This window comes from Ictidomys tridecemlineatus, chromosome 4 (genome assembly GCF_052094955.1).
Source record: "Ictidomys tridecemlineatus isolate mIctTri1 chromosome 4, mIctTri1.hap1, whole genome shotgun sequence".
NCBI classification, from domain to species: domain Eukaryota; kingdom Metazoa; phylum Chordata; class Mammalia; order Rodentia; family Sciuridae; genus Ictidomys; species Ictidomys tridecemlineatus.
The window spans coordinates 90,295,926-90,317,327 of record NC_135480.1 but is presented as its reverse complement, the minus strand read 5'-3'; the positions used below and the strand labels follow the sequence as shown (position 1 = coordinate 90,317,327).

The 21,402-nt window shown below is 34.3% G+C and overlaps 1 protein-coding gene across 13 annotated transcripts in view; it reads right to left on the bottom strand.

Annotated features, from left to right (window-relative positions):
- Positions 1-21,402, bottom strand: part of Gria4 (glutamate ionotropic receptor AMPA type subunit 4) — a 334,749-nt gene that overhangs the window by 69,731 nt on the left and 243,616 nt on the right. For all 13 annotated transcript variants that reach the window (XR_005733723.2, XM_005329082.4, XM_005329081.4 and 10 more), the window contains exons 6-7: positions 12,785-12,838; positions 4,003-4,161 (exon numbers count right to left, since the gene is read on the bottom strand). Coding sequence is in view for 12 of the 13 variants with exons in the window: in XM_005329082.4 (XP_005329139.1) it covers positions 4,003-4,161; positions 12,785-12,838 (213 nt within the window). In the remaining variant the exon portion in view is untranslated. The remainder of the gene's footprint in view (positions 1-4,002; positions 4,162-12,784; positions 12,839-21,402) is intronic.

Genomic DNA, 21,402 nt, shown 5'->3' with positions numbered 1-21,402 from the left:
AAGACATGACAAAAGACCCAGTAATTTGTTTAAGCTGAAAATGAAAACAATAGGGGGTTACATTTGGAAGAATTTGTTTAGAGAGTTACCAAACACATGGGAAGCAGGACACATTTTTCTTGGTGCAAGGCTGAGCATTAATGACTAAGCATGAGAAAAACTGTCATCTCTTTCAGAAATTCCATATGGCCATTTCCATATGATGAATACCACCTCCACCTGTATGAGAGTAGATTTGTGCTGTGGAAAGTGGAGGATGATTTTGATTTTTACTTGCAAATGAAGAAATTTCAATTGTAGAAAGTAAACATAGGCAATATGACAGAGCAATCACTATTCCAGGGAAGAGAAAATCTAAATTACATATAAAAATAAGTTCTAATACAGAACCTTTCAATGGTAGAGGACCTAACCATTAGGTTTGTATTAGGATTTATTAAGATTCATGTAAATTAAAAGACTTGCTGTATATATCTCAAGGACATGATAAAATAGAAAAGAAAAAGAAACTTAAGAATATGTACTCCCCCCTCAAAATGGGGTAGGATAGCTGAAGGACATTCAGGTGATCAGCAAGGTGATATATCAACATAAATATGGCATGACTGTCCAAACCAATGCATCTTTGAGTAGAGAAAGTCATCAAATCATCTTTATATAGGACAAGAAAATAAAAAAGAAATAAAGTGAAACTTGCCAAAGGCATGAAGGTCAAGAGAAAAATGAATTACCAGTATTTCATGATCTACAGAGAGAAAAAAAGAAAAACACTGTTGCTTTTTCAGTAAGAAGAAAGAAACTACGAAGAGATGACATCAAAAATCAAACGCACTTGCTGTGGTTTTAAAAAGTTTATCCATTTTTGTGAAACAAGTGCACTAGAAAGAAGAACAGGTATCACACCGTGTGGAGCATTAGCAAAGGAGGCAGTCAGAGCAGCAAAGACCTGGGCTTTGACGGGTCATAGAACTGGTAGATAGATAGAAGCTGTAGTTTAAATAAGTTTTCTCTTTTCAAGGGAGGTAGCCCTTTTCCATGTGCCTTATTGTATGACAACCCAGGAAACCACAATTATGGGCACACAACTTCTAGATGGCACCTAGAAAATTCCTATTAAATAAATATTTGGAAAAACTTGATCTTGGCTTAGAGTTATTTACAGCTCTAACCAATGATCAGAATGGTGGGAGGAGTTCTGTTTTCCAGGGTATAAGACAGAGATGAGCAGAATCATACTAAGTGGAAAGAATGTGGGCTTTGAAAAGAAAGAACTGAGATGAATGCTAATTCTGCTACTCATGGATGTATAGAAGAAAATGTGAAACACATTTTTCTCAGTTATGAAACATTAAACAGAGGAGTTAAATAAGATAGCAACAACTATATGCTATGGTCTTTTCCAGGATGAAATTTTGTATCATATTTGAGAACTCTAAGAAAGATGTACTGAAACAGTGGGTAGGAAGAACGACAAAGGAGAGTGATAGATGGTTATTGCCCCAAAGGAGTTAATAGTCGTGAAACAGTAAGTATGCAAAGAAATAATGTTAAATCCTTGGTGAGAATTACACACTCAAATATTATGGAGCGTACAAAGGAGAAAGAAATGGATATTTACAGGAGAAATAAGAAAAAGTTTCAAAGAGAAAGTGAAATTGAGATAAAGCTTTGGAAGATGGTTGGATCTGGACAGGTAGAAATGAAGGTGGAGGACAATGGAAATGGAATCCCAGTACTGAAGTGAAACAAGCATAGGGGCAGTTCTGATTGGAGCATTGGAAAGGGAGCAGAGGGTCATGAAATTGGAATTGTTTAGCCTGCATTGGTGGAAGATATTTATTCCAGAAGATTGTTTAAGCAGATATGTTTTAATATCAGAAAACATGTTGTTAATCTTGGCTGAAAAACTAAACAATTAATTACAATGAATCCTCATTATTTGCAGATTCTGTGTTTTTAAACTTGCCTACTTGCTAATATTTGTTTTGTGATCCTCAAATCAATACTGGAAATCCTTTTTTGGTTATTTGTGGTCATGTATGGAGTAGTAAAAATCTGAATTCACCAAACATTGCAAATTCCCAGTTGTGATTGAACAAGGAAGCACTTCCTTTTCTTGTTTCTGCTTACATATTGGAAGCAAATAGCCTTTCTGTGGTCTATTTAGTGCTGTTTTTGCCAATTTTGTGCTTTTTGTTGATAATTTTACTGTTTAAAATGGACCTAAAGCGTAGTATTGAGTGCTGTCTAATATTTCTAAGTGCAAGAAGGTTGTGATGTGTTTATGAAGAAAATATGAATGTTAAACAAGCTTTATTAAGGCACAAGTTATAGAGTTGCTGGCCTTTAGTGCAATGATAATGAGTCAAGGACACATTAAACAGAAACACATAAACCAAGGTTATGCATTGACTGGTTGATGAAAATGTTATATTCAGAGATTCACAAAAGGTAACCCTATATTCTCCTAAGTGCAATGGCTTCATATTTGCAGATTCATTATTTGTAGAGACTTTATATAACTATCATAAATACTTAAAATTGACTGTATATATTTAATAATTGGTTTCTAAATGTGTAGAATCATGGCAAGAGCTATGAAAAATCATATATATTTATATGCATATATCTGATATCTATTATATTGTGTCATAAACATATATTGTGTTTGTGTGTTTGTGAAAATATTGAAAATTGGCTTAAATTTAAACAGATGTCAACAAAGTAGATTATCACAAACAAATGCCATAAACCAAGCTGTGACCCAGACAAGTCTAGTTGGAGACTGTCAAACAGGAGACATTAAAAATGATTCTATGCTAGTATTTCATGAATTTGGTCCTCAATTTGAGGATAGTCAGTTAACATATCCATTTAACTTCTTGCATGTATTAATCTGCAATAACCGAAAGTAGGAATGCAGTGCTTGGCAGAGTGAATTCCCAATAAATGCTTTGTTTTGAAATTCCATGATTTTTTTTTTTGAGAGAGAGAGAGAGAGAGAGAGAGAGAGAGAGAGAGAGAGAGAGAGAGAGAGAGAGAGAGAATTTATTTTTTGAATATTCATTTTTTAGTTTTCGGTGGACACAACATCTTTATTTTATTTTTATGTGGTGCTAAGGATTGAACCCAGCGCCCTGCACATGCCAGGCTAGTGTGCTACAGCTTGAGCCATATCCCCAGCCCTCCACGATTTTTATAGGCTAACCATCCAGATCCCAATATGGTAGTTGGGAAGTTGACAGTAGCAGTATGAAAAATTTTATAATTAAGAAATGGAATAGCTGAGACTCTCTGCGAGTAGATCTTAGTCTGTGCTTGAATGATCAAATTGTGTTTTAAGTCTCTACTGAAAAACACTGTCAGTGAGAAATTAGTAAATATTGATGATGATGATGTCTTATTATGTGGGAGCTCACAAAACTGAAGTTGATATGTTATGCCATTATTTAATGATGTCTTAGAAAATCAGCTGTCATTTTAGATGAGAAAAAAATGTACTCATTACCAGAAATTTACCAGCTTCCTTTGAAAATATTAACAAACACAACATGTAGTGTTTGTCAGAGAAAGAGTCAATGAATATGACTTTTACTGTTATTTTTAAAAATAAATTTTGCAAAAGTTCTACATTTTGCATTTCTACCAATTTCCCAATATTTCTACTCTTTATAAATAATCATTTTGCAGATATAGTTATTATCAAGGTAGAAAAATTAATAGTGGCCATTCACATTTGAAATAGTTAGAAAACAATGACCTATAAGTAAATTGGATGTTCAAAAATAAAGTTATAATAATAGTAAACTGCTTGAGTTAATGTCTAAAAACCCTTAAATACAGAAATTTAGAAATTTTGCTTGGGCAGTGCAGTATAATACCAAAGAATTGCTTTTCTGAGCCATGCCTTATCTGATGAAATGTTAGAGAAACTGTATAATGAACTTTTTATTATAAATTTTAAAAATACTAACAGTACATGAAATAAAAACAAACAAATACCTTTGGGGGAGTCTCAGATCCTGGATACTCTCTCTGATCTAGTTTCTTCCAGCGATCCATTAATTTGGTTACCATAGGTGTATTGAAATCTACCAACTGGAATCCTGTCACATTGGCTCCACCATGTATAAATCTCTCAAGTGAAATGTCCTTGAATCCCTATAAAATCCATAGAAAAAATTGTTAAATTTACTTCATTATGATACATTTCAATTCTTTAATAGTAGCACAAATTAATGACCAAGATATATTTTAACAGATTTCTAATAGAGCAATGGCTAGTTGTCAGCTATTGAATTATGCCACTGTAGGCATTAAATCTGTCAGTCAAAATCCAATACATGAAAAAGCATATAAATATTTTCAGTTTAGCTCAACACAAGTATTTCTTGAATGCCTCTATGAATGCATGAGGGTATGGGAGACAAATAAAACAACATCAAAAAGTCTCCTGTTGAGGACGTAATTGTCCTCTGACACAGATATGTGCAAATGTGTATTATATAAAGGCAATATCAAGGTATAATGACATTCTGAGTCGCTGATAGGCGAGGTCATTTTAAGGGTTTTTGGTTTAATTGTAAAGTGGTCTAAAAGCAGAGAGAGCTGGGAATTTGAACCAGAGAATATAAAAAACTTTGATTATGTTAGTTACTACCATCCTGAGAATCCTGGGATACATTACTGCAAGAGAGGAGAGCAAGCAAGGCCATGCATGGGTTCCTGTGTTGTGGAAAAAAGATGGTTTCCACTGGGTGGAATGAGGAAGCCTGGAGGAAAAGGGGTGTTATCTTTGGGGCATAGAAATAGTAACCTGGGTTTCAAAAATTCTAGAAAGCTATTAATTTTCTATTGATTGATCAGTTGTTTTCTGTTGTGTATCAATTATATCTCCTCCTTCCCATCTTCCCTCTCTTCCTTTCTTCCTGCTTTCCTTCTTTCCTTTCTGTTATACCTAGCCCCTTTTCTCCATTAAGAATCTAAAGTGTCTTACAAAAATATGCACTCAAAGCAGGAAGAGGGAAAATGCATATTAAGGAAGTAAATTGATGAAGCCCAAAACATTATTAGCTCAGGGAAAGTGAACCCCCCCCACACACACACACATGCACACACACACACACACACACACACACACGTGCACACACACGCACACATAAACAAGCTTGGAGCATCTGTCATTGCTTTTTGCTTTATTTTCTTTTAGTGTTTTGTAAAGGATTTTTAAAACATATATACAAGGAAATTTATTGCAGGATAATTTGGAATGGCCAAGACCTAGAAACAATCTGGGTGTTTTCAATAGGAGAATAATTAACTAAAATCATGGTGTTGATACTTTTTTTATTTGTTTATTTTATTTTTGTTTTTAGATATGCATGACAGTAGAGTATATTTGGGCATATTATGCATACATGAAGTATTAAGTTACCATTCTTGTGGTTGTACATGATGTGGACTTACACTGGTTGTTTGTTTATATATGAACATAGGAAAGTATGTCTGATTCATTCTATCTTTCCTATTCCCATCTCCCCTCTCTTCCCTTCCATTCAGTCCCCTTTGTCTAATCCATTGAAACATCGACTTTTCAGTTTTCATCTTATGCTCCTGTGTATTTTCTTTCTTTCCTTCTTGCTTTATTCCTTCCTTCCTTCCTTCTTTCCTTTTCTTTTCTTTTTAATTTTTTTATTTTTCTACTTAGTTGTATATGGTAGCAGAATGCATTTCAATTTATCATACACAAATGGAGTGCAACATTTCAATTCTCTGGTTGTACAAGGTATAGAGATGCATTGTTCATGCAGTCACACATGTACCTAGGGTAATGATGTCCATCTCATTCCACCATCTTTCCTATCCTCATATTTCTTTTTCTTTTTGGTTTGGGAGATTGAACCCAGGGGCACTTAACCACTAAGTTACATCCCCAGGCCTTTTATTTTTTATTTTATGACAAGGTGTCTCTAAGGTGCTAAGGCTGGTTTTGAACTTGTGATTCTTTTGCTTCAGCCTCCTAAGTCACTGGGATTACAGGCATATGTGGTTTTGCCCAGCTCTTATGCTTCTGTGCACAAAGATGTGTTTTAATTTTATTAATTATCAAAGCCCTGGCAGAGGCACCATAATACCATAAAAAATAAAATAAAATAATAGCCCTGCCTTTGAATCCCACCTTTGTTACTTTCTAACCTAGGCTTCCTACATGCAAAGTGAGAAGGATAATTCAAAAGTAACTAGCACATCTGATTTGAATTCAGTAATTGATAGCAATTATTAATTCATTCACTCAACAAATATTTATTTCATGCCTTTTTTATATGCCAGCTACTTTGACAGATAATCAGTAACATTCTGATTTCATTGAGGAATAAAGTAGATAGCAGAAAGCAAATCTATGTTTTGGAAATGGGAAAAACACTGACCATCAATCTTTAGCTACTAAAATGTCAGTTGAACATTTGTTTGCTTTTACCAGAGTATAGTGCAAACCCACAGGCAGGCAAATAATTTCAATATTTTCTAAAAAGCCACAGTAATTCAACTGTTGCATCAGTTACTAATTGATGACAATATTATTTTCTTTCAGCCATGGCTGAAATGGAAGGTCTGTCAAGCCTTTTATAGCATTATCCACAGCTGCAAGACATTCAGGCAAAGCTGCAGCCTTCAGAAAAAAAACAAAAACAAAAAAACAAACAAACATCTGATGTAAAGCCTGTCTAATAAACAACAGCCTACATTTCTCTCATTCCATCCTATTGTTACACTGAAGATAAGGGAAGAATTACCTTGTCATGATAAACTCATCTTACTTATGATTTGAATGAATGGTGGGTGGCTTAGTTAATTTTTGCTATGTCTGTTCTAGTACAGGAAATATTTTCTCTTTCATATATTTTCTTAAAATTTTATATAGAAAATGGATAGGATCTAGACAGAAAAGCAGTTTCCTTGGAAACAGTTACTTTAGTGGCCATTAAGTTTCAGTTTGTATCCATATAATATTGTGGAACTGAAAGTTCTGGGGCAACAATGTAATAAAATCATTTACTCTGCAGTCAGGGGGAAATCAGTGAGTGAGTGTCTTAAGCAAATTCTGCTTAGGGCTGGGTGATCAGAAGAAAGGCCCTCTACCTGTGGAAACTGGCTACTAAGTTGCTTGTATTCCACCATGATTAATGACCTTTCCAGATTAATTCCCATCTTAGTTTTCCTTAAATTTCCATTTGCAATTCACACATTCTCTAGGGGGAGAGGGGGGAATGTTTAAAATTAGCATCAGTTATCCTGCTGACCATGTTAATCTGTAGGTCCAATCACATCACTGATATTTACTAAATGCTCATCCTTTAAGTTTTATCTAATTCATGCAAATTTTCTGCTTCTTTGAATTTCAGGTTCACAGGTTGACTAAATCACATCAAGAAAGTTCCGGTGCAGTTTGCAGAAGGAACATCAAACAGAATGGGGAAATTCTCTCTCCTCGTCTTTTAAAAATTAGTTTTAAGGAATGGGCTTAAAGTGTGTGCTTTTGATGTACATGTAGATGGTGGAGTGAGACCTGCTCCATGCAGAAAAGTTGAAACATAGGAAGCAGAAAGAAAAATGTAAAACAATATTGCCAAGTTGGTAAAATCTTTAACTGGAGTCACTGGACTTGAATTGCCTGAATAAAAATGTGTTAGATTGGGAATCTGGGGCACTGTTTCTAGGCCCATTCTGAAATAAACCATACATATAAATGCAGACAAGTCACTTTGCTCTCTGTATATTTGTTTGCTTTCTAGGTGAGACATGAGTAGTATACTGCATGTATGTGGCAGGTTGTGTGTGTGTGTGTGTGTGTGTGTGTGTGTATGCATGTGTGTGTGATGTGATAAGGGAGAAGTGAAGCATAGATTCAGTTAGTCTTTAATTATATACCCTAAACATGTTATACTTTTGAATTTCTTTATGTCAGAACCAGGTGTTTTCCTATATATGAAATGAATATATTTTTTAAAAAATTAAAAATTCAAGTGATTACAAGATTCTGACTTTGCCTTGCAGGTGGAACAAATGTCAAGAGCTCCTTGTTGCTGTGGATGGCCACATAACTGTGGAGGAGGAGTGAATATCAATACAGAGCAATGTCCAAAGCCAGATCCCCCGCTGGGTGATGTGGGGGGATGCTTAAATGAAGGGTCACTTTGTGGCATTATTGTCACTGTGTGGCATTTCCCTGGGAGTTTAAATAACTCATATGTTATTTATTCATTAGTGAATTTATTTAATTGTTGCAAGCAGACAGGCCAGAGCTTCAAATTTGCCTTTGAGACTTAATGGTCTGTGTGATATTGGGTAAATTATACTGACCCTCATTTTCCAGACTATAAAATAAACATCTATTTTTTAAGGACTAATTAAAATAATTATAGTAACAAAACAAACACAATGACCATAGCTGGGTTCTGGAGGAAAAGCAGAAGTTGAACAGATGAAGAGGAAGGAAAAAGACCTGTTTCATAGATGCTGTAGGAACAACATCTTAAAGAGCCTGTGGTGTGCTAATGCCTTATTCACAGTTGTGCTACAGGCTGTTGGACAGCACTTGCTTCAAAGGAGGTTTTGATGAAGGAGAAAGAAGCCTTCACCAACACCAATGACATACTATCAAAGGCACAAGGTGATGTTGAACACAGAAAAGGGGTTATCATAGTGGTACTTAAGGACTGCTTTCAAAAAGAAATGGCTGTAACAATTAATTAAGATTGGGTGGGACAAATGCTTTGAAGTAGAGACAGTGGCCAAGCTAAAGCTTCCAAGAGAAAAGCAGGTGTCTGGGAGTCAGGGTTTGATTAGGAGAACAGATACATGTAGGGGTGGGCTCTGCATTGAGTAGGAATAAAGTCATTTCTTTTTTTCCCTGTGGTACTGGGGAGTGTGTGTGTTTGTGTGTGTGTGTGTGTGTGTGTGCATGTTAAAGCACTAAGAGTGAGCTATATCCGCACTTTAACACTGAGCTATATCCCCCGCCCTCCTTTTTTTTAAAATTTGAGACAGGGTTTTGCTAAATTGCTGAGGTTGACTTCCAACGTGTGTTCCTCTTGCTTCAGCCTTTCCAGTCACTGGGATTACAGGTATGCACCACCACACTTGATAAGGGTGATAAAAACCTTAAAGGGCTATTTGCATTAAGTAGTACAAAGAGTTGATCCTAAAGAATTTAAGTAGAGCAATGCTTCACTTTAGAATGCTTATTCTGGTAGAAGATTGTGAAAACTGGAGCAATGACTCAGAGTTAGACAGTATGTCATTTTAGAGAAATGAAAGTCCTATGGAGAGGTGAGACAATTATTAACAGGTAGGGCTGCAGGTCCACAGGACAGCATATCATAAAGGGTCTGATGTCTTTTACTATATTTGCAGTCTGGGACCATGGAAAAAAAATTAAGCAGGGAAATGATACAATCATGCCTGTGTTTAAAAAAATAACTGGTAGATCAGTGAAAGAACTAGAAAAGAGAAACTCTAAGGACTAAGAAATTGATTTCCTTACTTCGGTCTCTGAAAAACAACAACAACAAAACAACAACAACAAAACAACAACGACCACCACAACAACAAAAAACAGACTACATGAACTAACAGATAACATATTCCTACTTCTATATCCTGGAAGAGAACACAATCTATTGAGAAACAATATTCTTTTCTAGTACCTCTAGATGGTTGGTATATTGAAATAAAACATACATATGCCCACACACAAATCATATACAGGACACAGAAAAGATAAAAGAGATTCTAGCACTCTCCCTTTCCTTGTGTTACTTATTCTTAATATGCAACAGTTAATGACAGTGGCAGTGAAGGTCATCCAGAAATTTCAAGAATCAGGGAGAGCTGTACGCCTTCCTTTAGCTATCAGCATAGTTCAAGCCTGCCAGTCAGGTGATGTCAACTTCCTGTGGAGCTTCTTAGACCCACTGTAGGCTGTGTGTGGCCTGAGTAATACGAGAAGGGATTATCATTTCTTTTAATCTGGCTAGAAATGAGATAATAGCACACTGCTGATAGTTGCAAAGGCTAGGGAGATCACTGCATGTAAAAAATGACTTCCTTTTTGTCAGGACAGACTGCTGAATGAGCTGGATGAAGATGATAGTTAATTGAGGAAGATAACTTCAACTCAGATAATGACAAGGCAGACTAAAGCAATGCGAAACAGAATTCCCAACTTACTTGCAGCCTTAGCCATAAATAAACTGAATATTATTTTATTTAAATACTTGGAATTTGTCTTCTTTTTTTCAGCCAAAGAGTTTAATGACCCTTGGGAAGTCAATATTTCTGTGACCTTCTTTACATTGATTCTTGGCTGAGAGGATTATCACCTTAAAAGACTCTAAAGGATACTTAGATTTAAATTGTTTCTCCAGGGAGTTTAACTTGTATAAAATAAGGGATGTTCTTGGCTTTTACAAAATTCATGTTTATAAATTGATGATACAATTGCTCTCATATTGATGTCTGCTAGTTTCATTCTTCCCTTTTTGATAGATAAAGGTTGGAGTTTACACTTTCTGCTTTGATTTCCAACATTGTACTTAAAATATTTGTTAGAATATTTCAAAAGAATACTTTAAATCTTCTGGAATATTTATAGCCAAAGGCAACCAGTAAGAATTGCTATTTGAAAAATCAGTTCTTACATATTAAATCAGTCTTGAAGAGTTGGTTAATTAGCATATTTTTAAATTTATAAAACCTGAATTGTAAATTATATATGAAATTATTTTCTTCATTTATTATAGAATGCTGCTATTATGTAGATTTACAATAAATTTTTGACTATTAACCTTGTATCCTGCAACCCTGCTAAACTCACTTATTGGTTTTATGATAATGTTTTGATTTCTTAGAATTTTTTATAACAAAATCTTGTTCCTTTTTAATCTGGATTCCTTTTATTTATTTTCTCACTTCATTGACCTTTCTGGGATCCTTGGTATGATATTCAACAGAAGTGGTGAGAAGATACCTCCTTATCTTCTTTTCAGATCTTAGGGAAATCATTTAGTCTTTCAACATTAAGTGTAATGTTAATGTAGCTTTTTATTTTGATTCTTGATTGGCTTCACATTTAAGACTTTTATGTACATAATTCTCAAGAAATAGTTATTGATTGACCAAATGAAACAAAAATCACTCTGGTCTTGTAAATAAGAGTCCTTTAGGGATAAATGAATGTCAACGGAATCTGAGTACACTATATTATACAGACGTGTTCATGTCAGTGATCTAATCATGTGATACAAAGATATCAAGTGCATATGACAAAAACTTATTTTTAGTGAAAGTGATGGTTCTATTCCTACCACAAGCAAAAGAGTTTTCCTGCTTCACATGTTGGTATTTTGGATAGCTTAAATATGCTGCCATCAACTAGGGCTGTTTATGACAGGTTATGCTATCCATTAGAGTGCTATAAATATTAATTCTTTCCATTTTGTGCTGGTTTATTTATTTTTGTTGCCAATGTCAGCAACTCATTTCTGGAAAGATAGTTTATAACATTGATTTTTTTTTCCCTGCACTCTGTTGTTTGGAAAGAATAAATGTCAAACCACTCTATTTGCAGTAAAGTAATTAATTAGAATCTCATTATATAATGTCACTGTAGATACAGACATCCCATAATCATAGGATCTTTTATAGTGATTAATGACAGAATATATTTGCTTTAAGATTTGAATCTTTATAAAAATAATAAAACACATCTATTGAATTATTAAAAGTAATGGAAAAGACAAGTAAAAAATTTCCAGTATTTATATGATAATCCATTAAGTTGCAAAATTATAGTTTATTCAAGAAATGCAATACAGTAATGATTCACAATCTATTGCTGCATTTCATTACCTTAGCTCCATACTGAAATTCTATTCACTAAAGAGTAAAAATTTCTATCTTAACATGTGATGTTCCACTCACCACATGAAATGAGGGACAAAGCTGAATCTCTTTTGTATCCTTTAGTTTCTTTCCTGCTTCACTCAAAAGATACTCACCAAAGAAATGTGTCATGGGGTAGATTAAAAAGGAGAAAGCATTCCTGACTTTTCCAGGATAAACCACTTTGGGGATCAAGCCCTCAGGGCAGGTGGTACTTTCATAAAGCAAGAGAGTATGAACCTCCAGAGACAATTCCTGTGCACACCCCAACCCACACAGACACTGAAGGGCTAGCAAGAAGTATGTAGTGGGCCTTGTCAAGAGATCTATGAGTCCTTGTCTTAGCCCTCTAAGAACTTCATTAATGTGCATGTATCCTGTTCATTAGCCATCTCTGTGTAATATGTGAAAATTTGATGTAGTTTTTAAAAAATGTATTACTTCCAGTCAAAAGATTCAAGTATAATTATTATATTTTTCTTGAATTGGTGAACATAGGTTATTAGTTTAGATGATTCATGAAATACCCAAGTATTGGCAATCTTCATCCATAGAGAAGTATTTATAGTTTAGACAAGACAAACCAGTATTTAACTTGATAAGTAATAAATACTACAATTAATTTTTAAGTCTCTTTGGCAGATACCCAGCTAATTTGCATAAAAATATTGAATTCTACATTAAAAATGTGATGATCATTGTAGTAAAATAGTCTGTAAGTTAGAAACACAGTAGGTAATGTTGTTTGACCATTTATTGTAGCATTATTTTAAGGCATGGTTAAAACAGTTTTGAATGCGTGAGTGATTCATATAAAAAGTAGAAAAGAAAGAGTTCTTACCAAATTTGCAATGATATAATGGTAGCCTTTAACGTGCTTTCCAACACTCACAATCTGTGGAGATATAAGGAAATAAAATAAACTATTGTAGCATAATTTCATGTGGAAATATGATGGGGAAAATAATATAGTTTTCCTTATAAAAGTCAGATATTCTAATTAGAAGAACTTTATAAGCCACACTAAATATAAGTGGTTAATATAAAAACAAACATCATTTTATTTCATTCATTCACTTTTGCTTCATTTATAACTAACCAATTATTTTATTGTACTTTGTTTCAAAAGTAGTTTAATTTCCTTAGAGAAAATGAAAAAACTAAGAACCGACGATTTATTTCTAAAGAGAAATAAACTATTTCTAAAGAGAATATATTTCTAAATGTATCTATTTCTAAAGAGACTGCACTAACATAAATAATTATGACCTGAAGAATTTAGATGTAGTTTATTTATTGATAACAACTTTATTTTTCCTTTGGAGATTAAAAAACTCTTATTTTCTATAAAACTGAAAATTCCTTGAATAAGAGAAAATCTAATTGTAATTGCTAATGAGTAGCTTTGCAACCTCTGATAGCCTAAAAAATAAAACAAGATTTTCATACTTTTTCATTATCAAGGAAAAAATTCATTTTTTTAGCATTTGATATCCTCAGAAATTCTTTTTGCATTTGAATGACTTGAGTATGAAATAAAGAAAAACCCCTGTAATACCAGAACTCAATTATGTTTCATGGGCGAAATGAAACTTCTGCCCATCTTTTCATTTCAATAGCATCATAGATACTCGTTGACTTCAAATTTCTACATTTTCACTATGACTAGTTTGAATTTCTATCTTTTCATTATTCAGGGTTTGTTCTACTGCCTATGAGGATTGTCCTTCAATTCTGGAAAATTATCAGCCAAAATCCCTTAAATTATTACCACGAAGTGTTTTGAATTTGGTTCTAATAGATACTATGATATTAGAATCACCAACCTGTGGCTACTTTTTGATAACTTCTCAGATTATAGATCAGTGTGTGTGTGTGTGTGTGTGTGTGTGTGTGTGTGTGTGTGTGTGTATTCAAAATATAATCTGCCTCAAGAAAAAGGCTCTGATAATTTTTGGCGAAATATTTTCCTCGCCTCACTCAGCCCAATTGGGGACTTGACATAATTGACTTCAGGTATACATGGTGGATATTTTTCTCCTCCAGCTTTATTAGATTGTTAACTTTCAATGATTACACTTTATAAGGAGTCTAAGATCTAATTTGTTGCCTTGACTGTCCCCAAAGCTCTTGTTCTTGGATGAGCACTGAATCCCCAATTGGTTACCTAATCCATTGAGTTCTCAATGGCAGCAGCCTTTAGCTCTTGGCCCCTGAAGATTTCCTGTACTTTCTGGAAATTCAGCTTTACATTTGTAACTTTATAGAGCTGTTTTACATTTTTAAAATTGCCAGATGTGCCATCAAGAAAAGGACAAGCAATAAAAAGATAAAATTATAAAGAGAGTTGAATAAAGAAGCATTTTAATGAGCTGTTGTATTGGATGATCCAAACCTGCGTGATTTAGTATGAGTGTAGCAGGTTAGAGCCATGTTATTGTTTGGGATTCTCAGATATAGCTTGTGTAAAAGGGGAAGAATAAACTTGGTAATTGGTACTTAGTTAGGAATCTGCATCCTCTAGTACTGAGTCTACTATAGATTCCTGCACTTTGGCCTCAGCAGGGATTGTTGCATTATTTTTTTCTTTCTGATTCACTACAACTTTCTCTTGTATGATTATTTAAGGCTTCTCTGCACTCTCTTTAAGCCTCCATGCCCACCGTGCTTCTTTTTATAACATTCTCAACTTATGGTCTTTGCATGACTACAGTCAAACACTTTTGCCAGTTTTATAAAATATCCACTTTAAGGTATAATACAGTTGAAAATGTTAAAATATGTGGAACCACTGGAAAATTGGTACTGAGTATTTCCATAAAAATCATTACTGTCCAGCAAAGAATTGTAATCAATTAAAGCCACAAATAACTGAAAGGGACAAAAATCCTGACAGAAAAGTTCTCTCAGAACTCCATATACTTCAAGACAGGAGAATGTAGAGGTGAAGAGGCTGCATCTTTTAAATAGAAACAGATGATGCATCTAGACATAGAATAACAATCCAGGGTCTGTTTAGAGTTCTGAAGATTAGATGAGGAAGGATACACGTTATATTGATCTCTGCTTTCAAAAGGCCCATCTTCACAAGAATTAAACATGTTATTGATTAATTGAATCCTGGTAATTACTTTTTTTGTTTATTTTCAGTAAATAAATAATTATTTAGAAACATCAATGGTGTTGGCTGAATAATTTAGTTTTAAACTCAGGGTTATGTATATTTATAAGTTAAATACCAGATATAAACGCTGTAATTGTTTTATTAACAAATTATGGCTTCATCAGTCTTTGTGAGTGTAACTTCTAAATCTTTTTTCTTTAATTAAAGTTAGAAAAAAATATATCCAAAGCACCATTTCTTCATGAACTCACCTGTCAATTCAGCTTAATTCAGTGAAGTGCCTTCTATGTTTCAGTTTTGGGGGTAGGAGATTCAAGGAGCAGGATGGTAAATCAGTCAGTGTTACTGTCACAAGAATTTTTATTATTCATAAGGGGATAAGACCCAAAGAGAAAAATCATAAATATAAGAAAAAGTGAGGAGAGTACTATGGCTTTCAAAAAGAAAGCTATATTATTTGCTTGGGAGAACAAGGCAGATTTTTTCCCCTTCTTTCCACATTTTTTGGTGTATTGTAGTTATATATATTGATGAGATTTGTGTTACATATATGCACATGTACACGATATTAAAATATAGTTTGGCCAATATCACTCCCCAGCACTTCACCCTTCTTCCCCAACTCCCATCCTGCCAACAAGATAGATTTTAAGACAATAGACACTAAATAAATATTGACTGAATGGTTAAATCTTAAGTTTAAGAGAATACAAATGCCACAAATATTAAAATAGTGAGGTTAACTTGAAACATGCAGATAAATAAAAGTTTGGCCTTCAATGCATAGACAGATCTTGTGGTAATTCTTTGTGGATCAATGGTTTATAAAGCACTCAGGAGTCCTTCTATAAGGGATGGCATATAATACCTGAAAGCATTATGAAACGGATTCTGTATCAAGCAATACCTTCTGCTAAAGACATGCAGTGGCACATTCAAGTGTGAATGGTTCTGTTTTTCCTTTGAGTGTGATCTTATAAGTCAGCTGGAACTTCTCTCAGATGTCATCATGTTCCAGAGAATTCACTGACATCAAGAAAAGAGTACAATGTGTATGGCTGTGTTCAGGTCACTACACTGGTAAATGCTGGAAGCTTATTCTGGTTAATCCTCCTTTATTTACTTATTTTTTTATTATTAGTTGTTCAAAGCATTACATAGCTCTTGACATATCATATTTCATACATTTGATTCAAGTGGGTTATGAACTCCCATTTTTACCCCGTATACAGATTGCAGAATCACATCGGTTACACATCCACTGTTTTACATATTGCCATACTAGTGTCTGATGTATTCTGCTGCCTTTCCTATCCTCTACTATCCCCCCCTCCCTTCCCCTTCCCCCCCATCTTCTCTCTCTACCCCATCTACTGTAATTCATTTCTCTCCCTTGTTTTTTTCCCTTTCCCCTCACTTCCTCTTATATGTAATTTTGTATAACAATGAGACCCTCATTGTTATACAAAAGTTAATCCTCCTTTAGATAGAGTTCCTAACTTCCACATATCCCCCTAATGTTGATTTTTAAAGTGCTTCACTACACACACACACACACACACACACACACACACACACACACACACTTCCTTCCTTCCTTCTTTCCTTCCTTCCTTCCTTCCTTCCTTCCTTCCTTCCTTCCTTCCTTCCTTCCTTCCTTCCTTCCTTCCTTCCTTCCTTCCTTCCTCCTTTCCTCCCTTCCTTCCTTCCTTGGCACATTGAACCTTGAACCTCTGAGCCATATTCCTAGCTCTTTTGATTTTTTATTTTGAGACAGGTTCTGTCCAAATTGATTAGGGCCTCACTAAGATGATGAGGCTGGCTTTTAAAAACAAAAACAAAACAAAACAAAACAAAAAAACACCTTTTAGTTGTTAATGAGCGTTTATTTATTTATTTATTTTTACTTATTTATGTGTGGTGCTGAGGATCAAACCCAGGCCCTCACACGTGTGAGACAAGAACTCTCCCACTGAGCCCCAGCCCCAGCCCCCTAGGGTGGCTTTCACTTGGGATCCTCCTGCTGGGATGCTTCACAATATACTTCCGAAACAAAACAAAACTTTGGTTTTCACTGAAGAAAAAGGTAAGGCAAGGTGCTAAGTAGAAAGGTTGCAGACTGAAACTACAATCTTGAAAAATAATATCATAAATTTAGTTTCAAGGAAAGATACATAAATGAAGTGAGGAAAATAAAGTACCCCAGACCAAGAACTAAGGCTGTTAAGTAGTTTCAAGGAAAGATACATAAATCAAGTGAGGAAAATAGAGTACTCCAGACCAAGAAGTAAGGCTGTTAAGTAACCAGAATTTAGGGAAAGAATAGAAATGTGAGTTCTCATCTGATATTTGAAGATAAAGATATGTATGTCTGTGAGTATTGCATATGCCTGCATGTATATGTGTATGTGCATATATTTTTTATATTCTTCTATACGTGGAGAGGTTAGAGATTATAAAAGTTTCTAATTAGGAAAAATCCTTTTTTAGTGAAAGAGAAGGGTGCGAGAATTGCACGTAAAAGATTGGCTGCTTCTTAATGTAGTGGCCTTTCTCTCACTGAAGTTCAGTGATTCACTCCCAGTAAAGGATGTTGGGGTAAGGTCCTTCTTTGGTTATAGAGTCCTATGTATCTTTGTGTCTTTATCAGGGACTATAATAGACTCTACTTACCCACCTTATCATTTCAATGCATACACACTCACATGCCCAAATTAGCACCTAGGTTTTCTTGCCTCAGAGTTTCCTCTAGTCTTTAGATCCCGTTTTGCCCTAGGAAGAGGGAAGTGTTCAGAAGTGACAGTGTGTTAAAGCCCTCTTCTGCTCTAGTAGTCTTCATCCAGTGCCTGACAAGTTGCTGTGTAAATCCTCCAAATCTTTCCCCCTCACAAGAGCAATGATCCCTACCTATGTTTTCTGCACTAGCTTCCTCCAGTAATTAGTTTACACTCATTCCAAACTGGATTAAACCTTTGTCACCTACATGCTAATTTGCTTGATGAATGCACCTTTGAGCCACTACATTTCTCTACTCCCTTTCCAGTCTATTTTTCACCTCCCACACAGTTTGCACAAAAATCCTTGTCTTAAGGCTGGCTTCTGAGGAAAATCAAGCTATGCTAGTCTCCAAGTAAAAATCTCAGTGATATGGGAACAGAATCAGTAATTAAGGGGGGGGGGAAGCCTACCTTTATTGGCTTATTGTACCATACTTTCATCTCAAGTGTAACACCTCTGTGTGTTATATCTAAGTCTCTAATCTTTATGCATAACCAAGGACTCAAATTGCACAAACTGCCACACTGTTATTTGGATATCTGAAATTAGTGAAAACTATTTATTCTCTCACATATATAAACAGGAATGATTTAGTGTCATTTTTTGACAATTTCTTTGTATTCGTAACACAGGATCTCCCCCCACCCCCATATTGTCTTATATACCCATTTTAAGCACTTATTTGTTACTGTTTCTTCTTTGCCTTTATCCAGAATGTCTCAACACATTCTTTAGTTGTTATCTTTTCCTGTAATAGAATTTGTATCAGTCTTTACCAATTTTACTAATTAGCAAATTGAAGGCTCTATAAGGTATACTGCACAAAGAGGGTCCTAGAGCTACAGGGTAAAAATCTAGTGCTGAAATTCCGATGTTTAATTCCTGCTTTTGTGTGACATCCATTCATCCCTCTGTGGTATCCATAACTGACTACAGAAAGAATATTAAAGACTGTATATACCCTTCTCTCTGCCTATTATGATGGTTCTAAAATTCTACATCCATAAAGCTTGAATAATATGATTCTCATAATGTTAACTACGAACATCCCTTAGCAGATCTTCATTTTGATTTAACAGCATTTTAATTTAGTGACTTAGATTATTTTCAAAGAAGCACCAAAGATTCTATAGCATATATGATTATACATTTGAAGCACATATAATAGCTTGAAAGAACCAGTTAGAAACATGCTATTTTTTAATTAAAGACACATTTTGTAAGAAGCAATATAAAAGTAATTCATATGAGATATAAATGGAAGGGGGTAACCTCTTGAAGGGGGTAAACAAACATATTTTTTAAAGATCAGTAAGTGATGAAACTGAGTCTCCAGTTCAGGTATTTTGAATATAGTTTTTGTATTTCTTTTACTACAGTCTTTCCCTTTAGACCATAGCCATTCACAAAAATGACTAATTTTGGAGCAATGATAATATATTTTTCATGAGAGGAGAATGAATAAAACATATTTAAAAGGGTGACATGCTTTATCACATTTGATATTTGATGAATATCATACTGGTTGATGAGAAAAATCAGCTTTTTCATAATGAAGCAAATGACACAATCCTTTTCTGGTAAATATCTCCTATTTGACCATACTTCTTATTTGAATAATATATATATATATATATATATATATATTTGAATAATATACTTCTTATTTGAACAATGTTCTTTGTTCTATTTTGTGTGAGATAGGGATAGAGACACATGGATGGAGAGCTACCAGGTAAGCTTAATGCATCCAAGTGTAGGTTTGCAGTTTCATCATACATCTCTAAGAAAGCTAATTAGCAGAAAAGCTTAAATAACGTAGATTTAATTTTATATGGCTTGTACTTTACTAGATCTATATTTAAAATAACAGTTTGAGTATACCTCCTAAATTTAATACTCAACTAAATCCAATAAATGATTTATCAATTACAAGTTAAGCCACGTACACTATAATTCAGTATTAAATACCTAAAGGTGCTCTCTTTGAAAAATGGCAATTCCGTAAACAGAAGTACATAGTTAACCTTTATTAATTAACAATAATAAGACTATTTCATCTCTTGAGCTTTCCCTTATTGGCTATATCATCAACAAATCAACATCTATCCCTGTGTTATTAAGAAAACTTGAGGGGACTGTTGATGATGGAAATACAGTTATTTTTCTTTTTTTTTCTTTTCTTTTTTCGCTTTTGGTACCGGGGATTGAACACTGATACACTCAATCACTGAGCCACATTCCCAGCCCTATTTTGTATTTTATTTAGAAACAGGGTCTCACTGTGTTGTTTAGTACTTCGATGTTGCTGAGGTTGGCTTTTAACTCAAAATCCTTTTGTCTCAGCCTTTAGAGCTGCTGGGATGAGAGGCATGTGCCACCCGGCCGGGCCATAAGTTTATTTTTCAATATTGAATATATCCTAAACAAATATATATTTATAATAAAATATTTGCTGAATTTTAAGACCAAATATGCTCAAGATAAAACCATTTGTTCAAACATGGCTGCATAGGCACCCTGTGAACATGGTGGTGGATGGATGACTTCTGAGACCCAGTCTCTTTGAGAGTCTGATTCTGTCGCTGGTATAGAGGACTGTGTGAGCCATTAGTTCTGGGAGGCTTCTTTAATATAGCAGATTTCCACTCTATCCCCTTGATTTTATATTTCTTTCTTCATCATATTTGCACTATTATCATCTGAACATTCTTTCCTCCCTCATTTTAATTCAAGATTTCTGTTATCTTCTTGGATGAATAGCAGGCAAATAAAATGTAAAGAGATGGCTGCGAAAAAACTGTTCTGTTGCCAATTTTGCATGGGACAGTAGGTTAAATAAGGCTTGAGAGGTTTCTTCTCTGTAGGATTTTTTAGAGACTTTAATATGTTAATGTACACTGAAATCTCAAGAGCCAGATAGTGTTCAGTTGTGTTGAAGTTTTAATAGGTGGTTTAAGGACATCCTTCCTCCAGCATTGCCTTTCACTTACTTACCTCCTTCCTTAACTTCCAAATGCAAGTCACACTTTGTTACTTTAGCACAAACATAAATGTTGCTGTAGAAACATTTAAAATTTTTCTTTCAGTGTTGGTTACTTTTTATCCACATTAACTCAACCAGATCATTTGAAGCATATTTAAAGTAAGTTCTGTCCATAACTTTTGGTAAAGCATCTTCCTCACTCTTTTATAACTTCAGTTAATAACTTTTGATCACGTTTTAAAATTTGCACATGTAGTTATATTCAATGGATAAAAATGTGATCAATTAAATATATAAGACATATGATCCTGGAATTATTCTACTTGCATTTGTTTCAGTAGGATAGTTCCTTTGCATTTGAGTTCATTTGGGCTTTTTAATGGTACTCATCAAAAAAGTCAGGTAGTAGAGAATCAGATCCCATATGGTAAATTCAGAGAGGAAGCAGATAAACGAGTATAAAAGTTTTACATAAACCCTTCACATTTTTTTGAATGATTAACCCTAATATTATTTTAAAGAAAAAAAAAGTCATGACTACAGAGATAAAATCCAGGAAAAAAAAGACCTC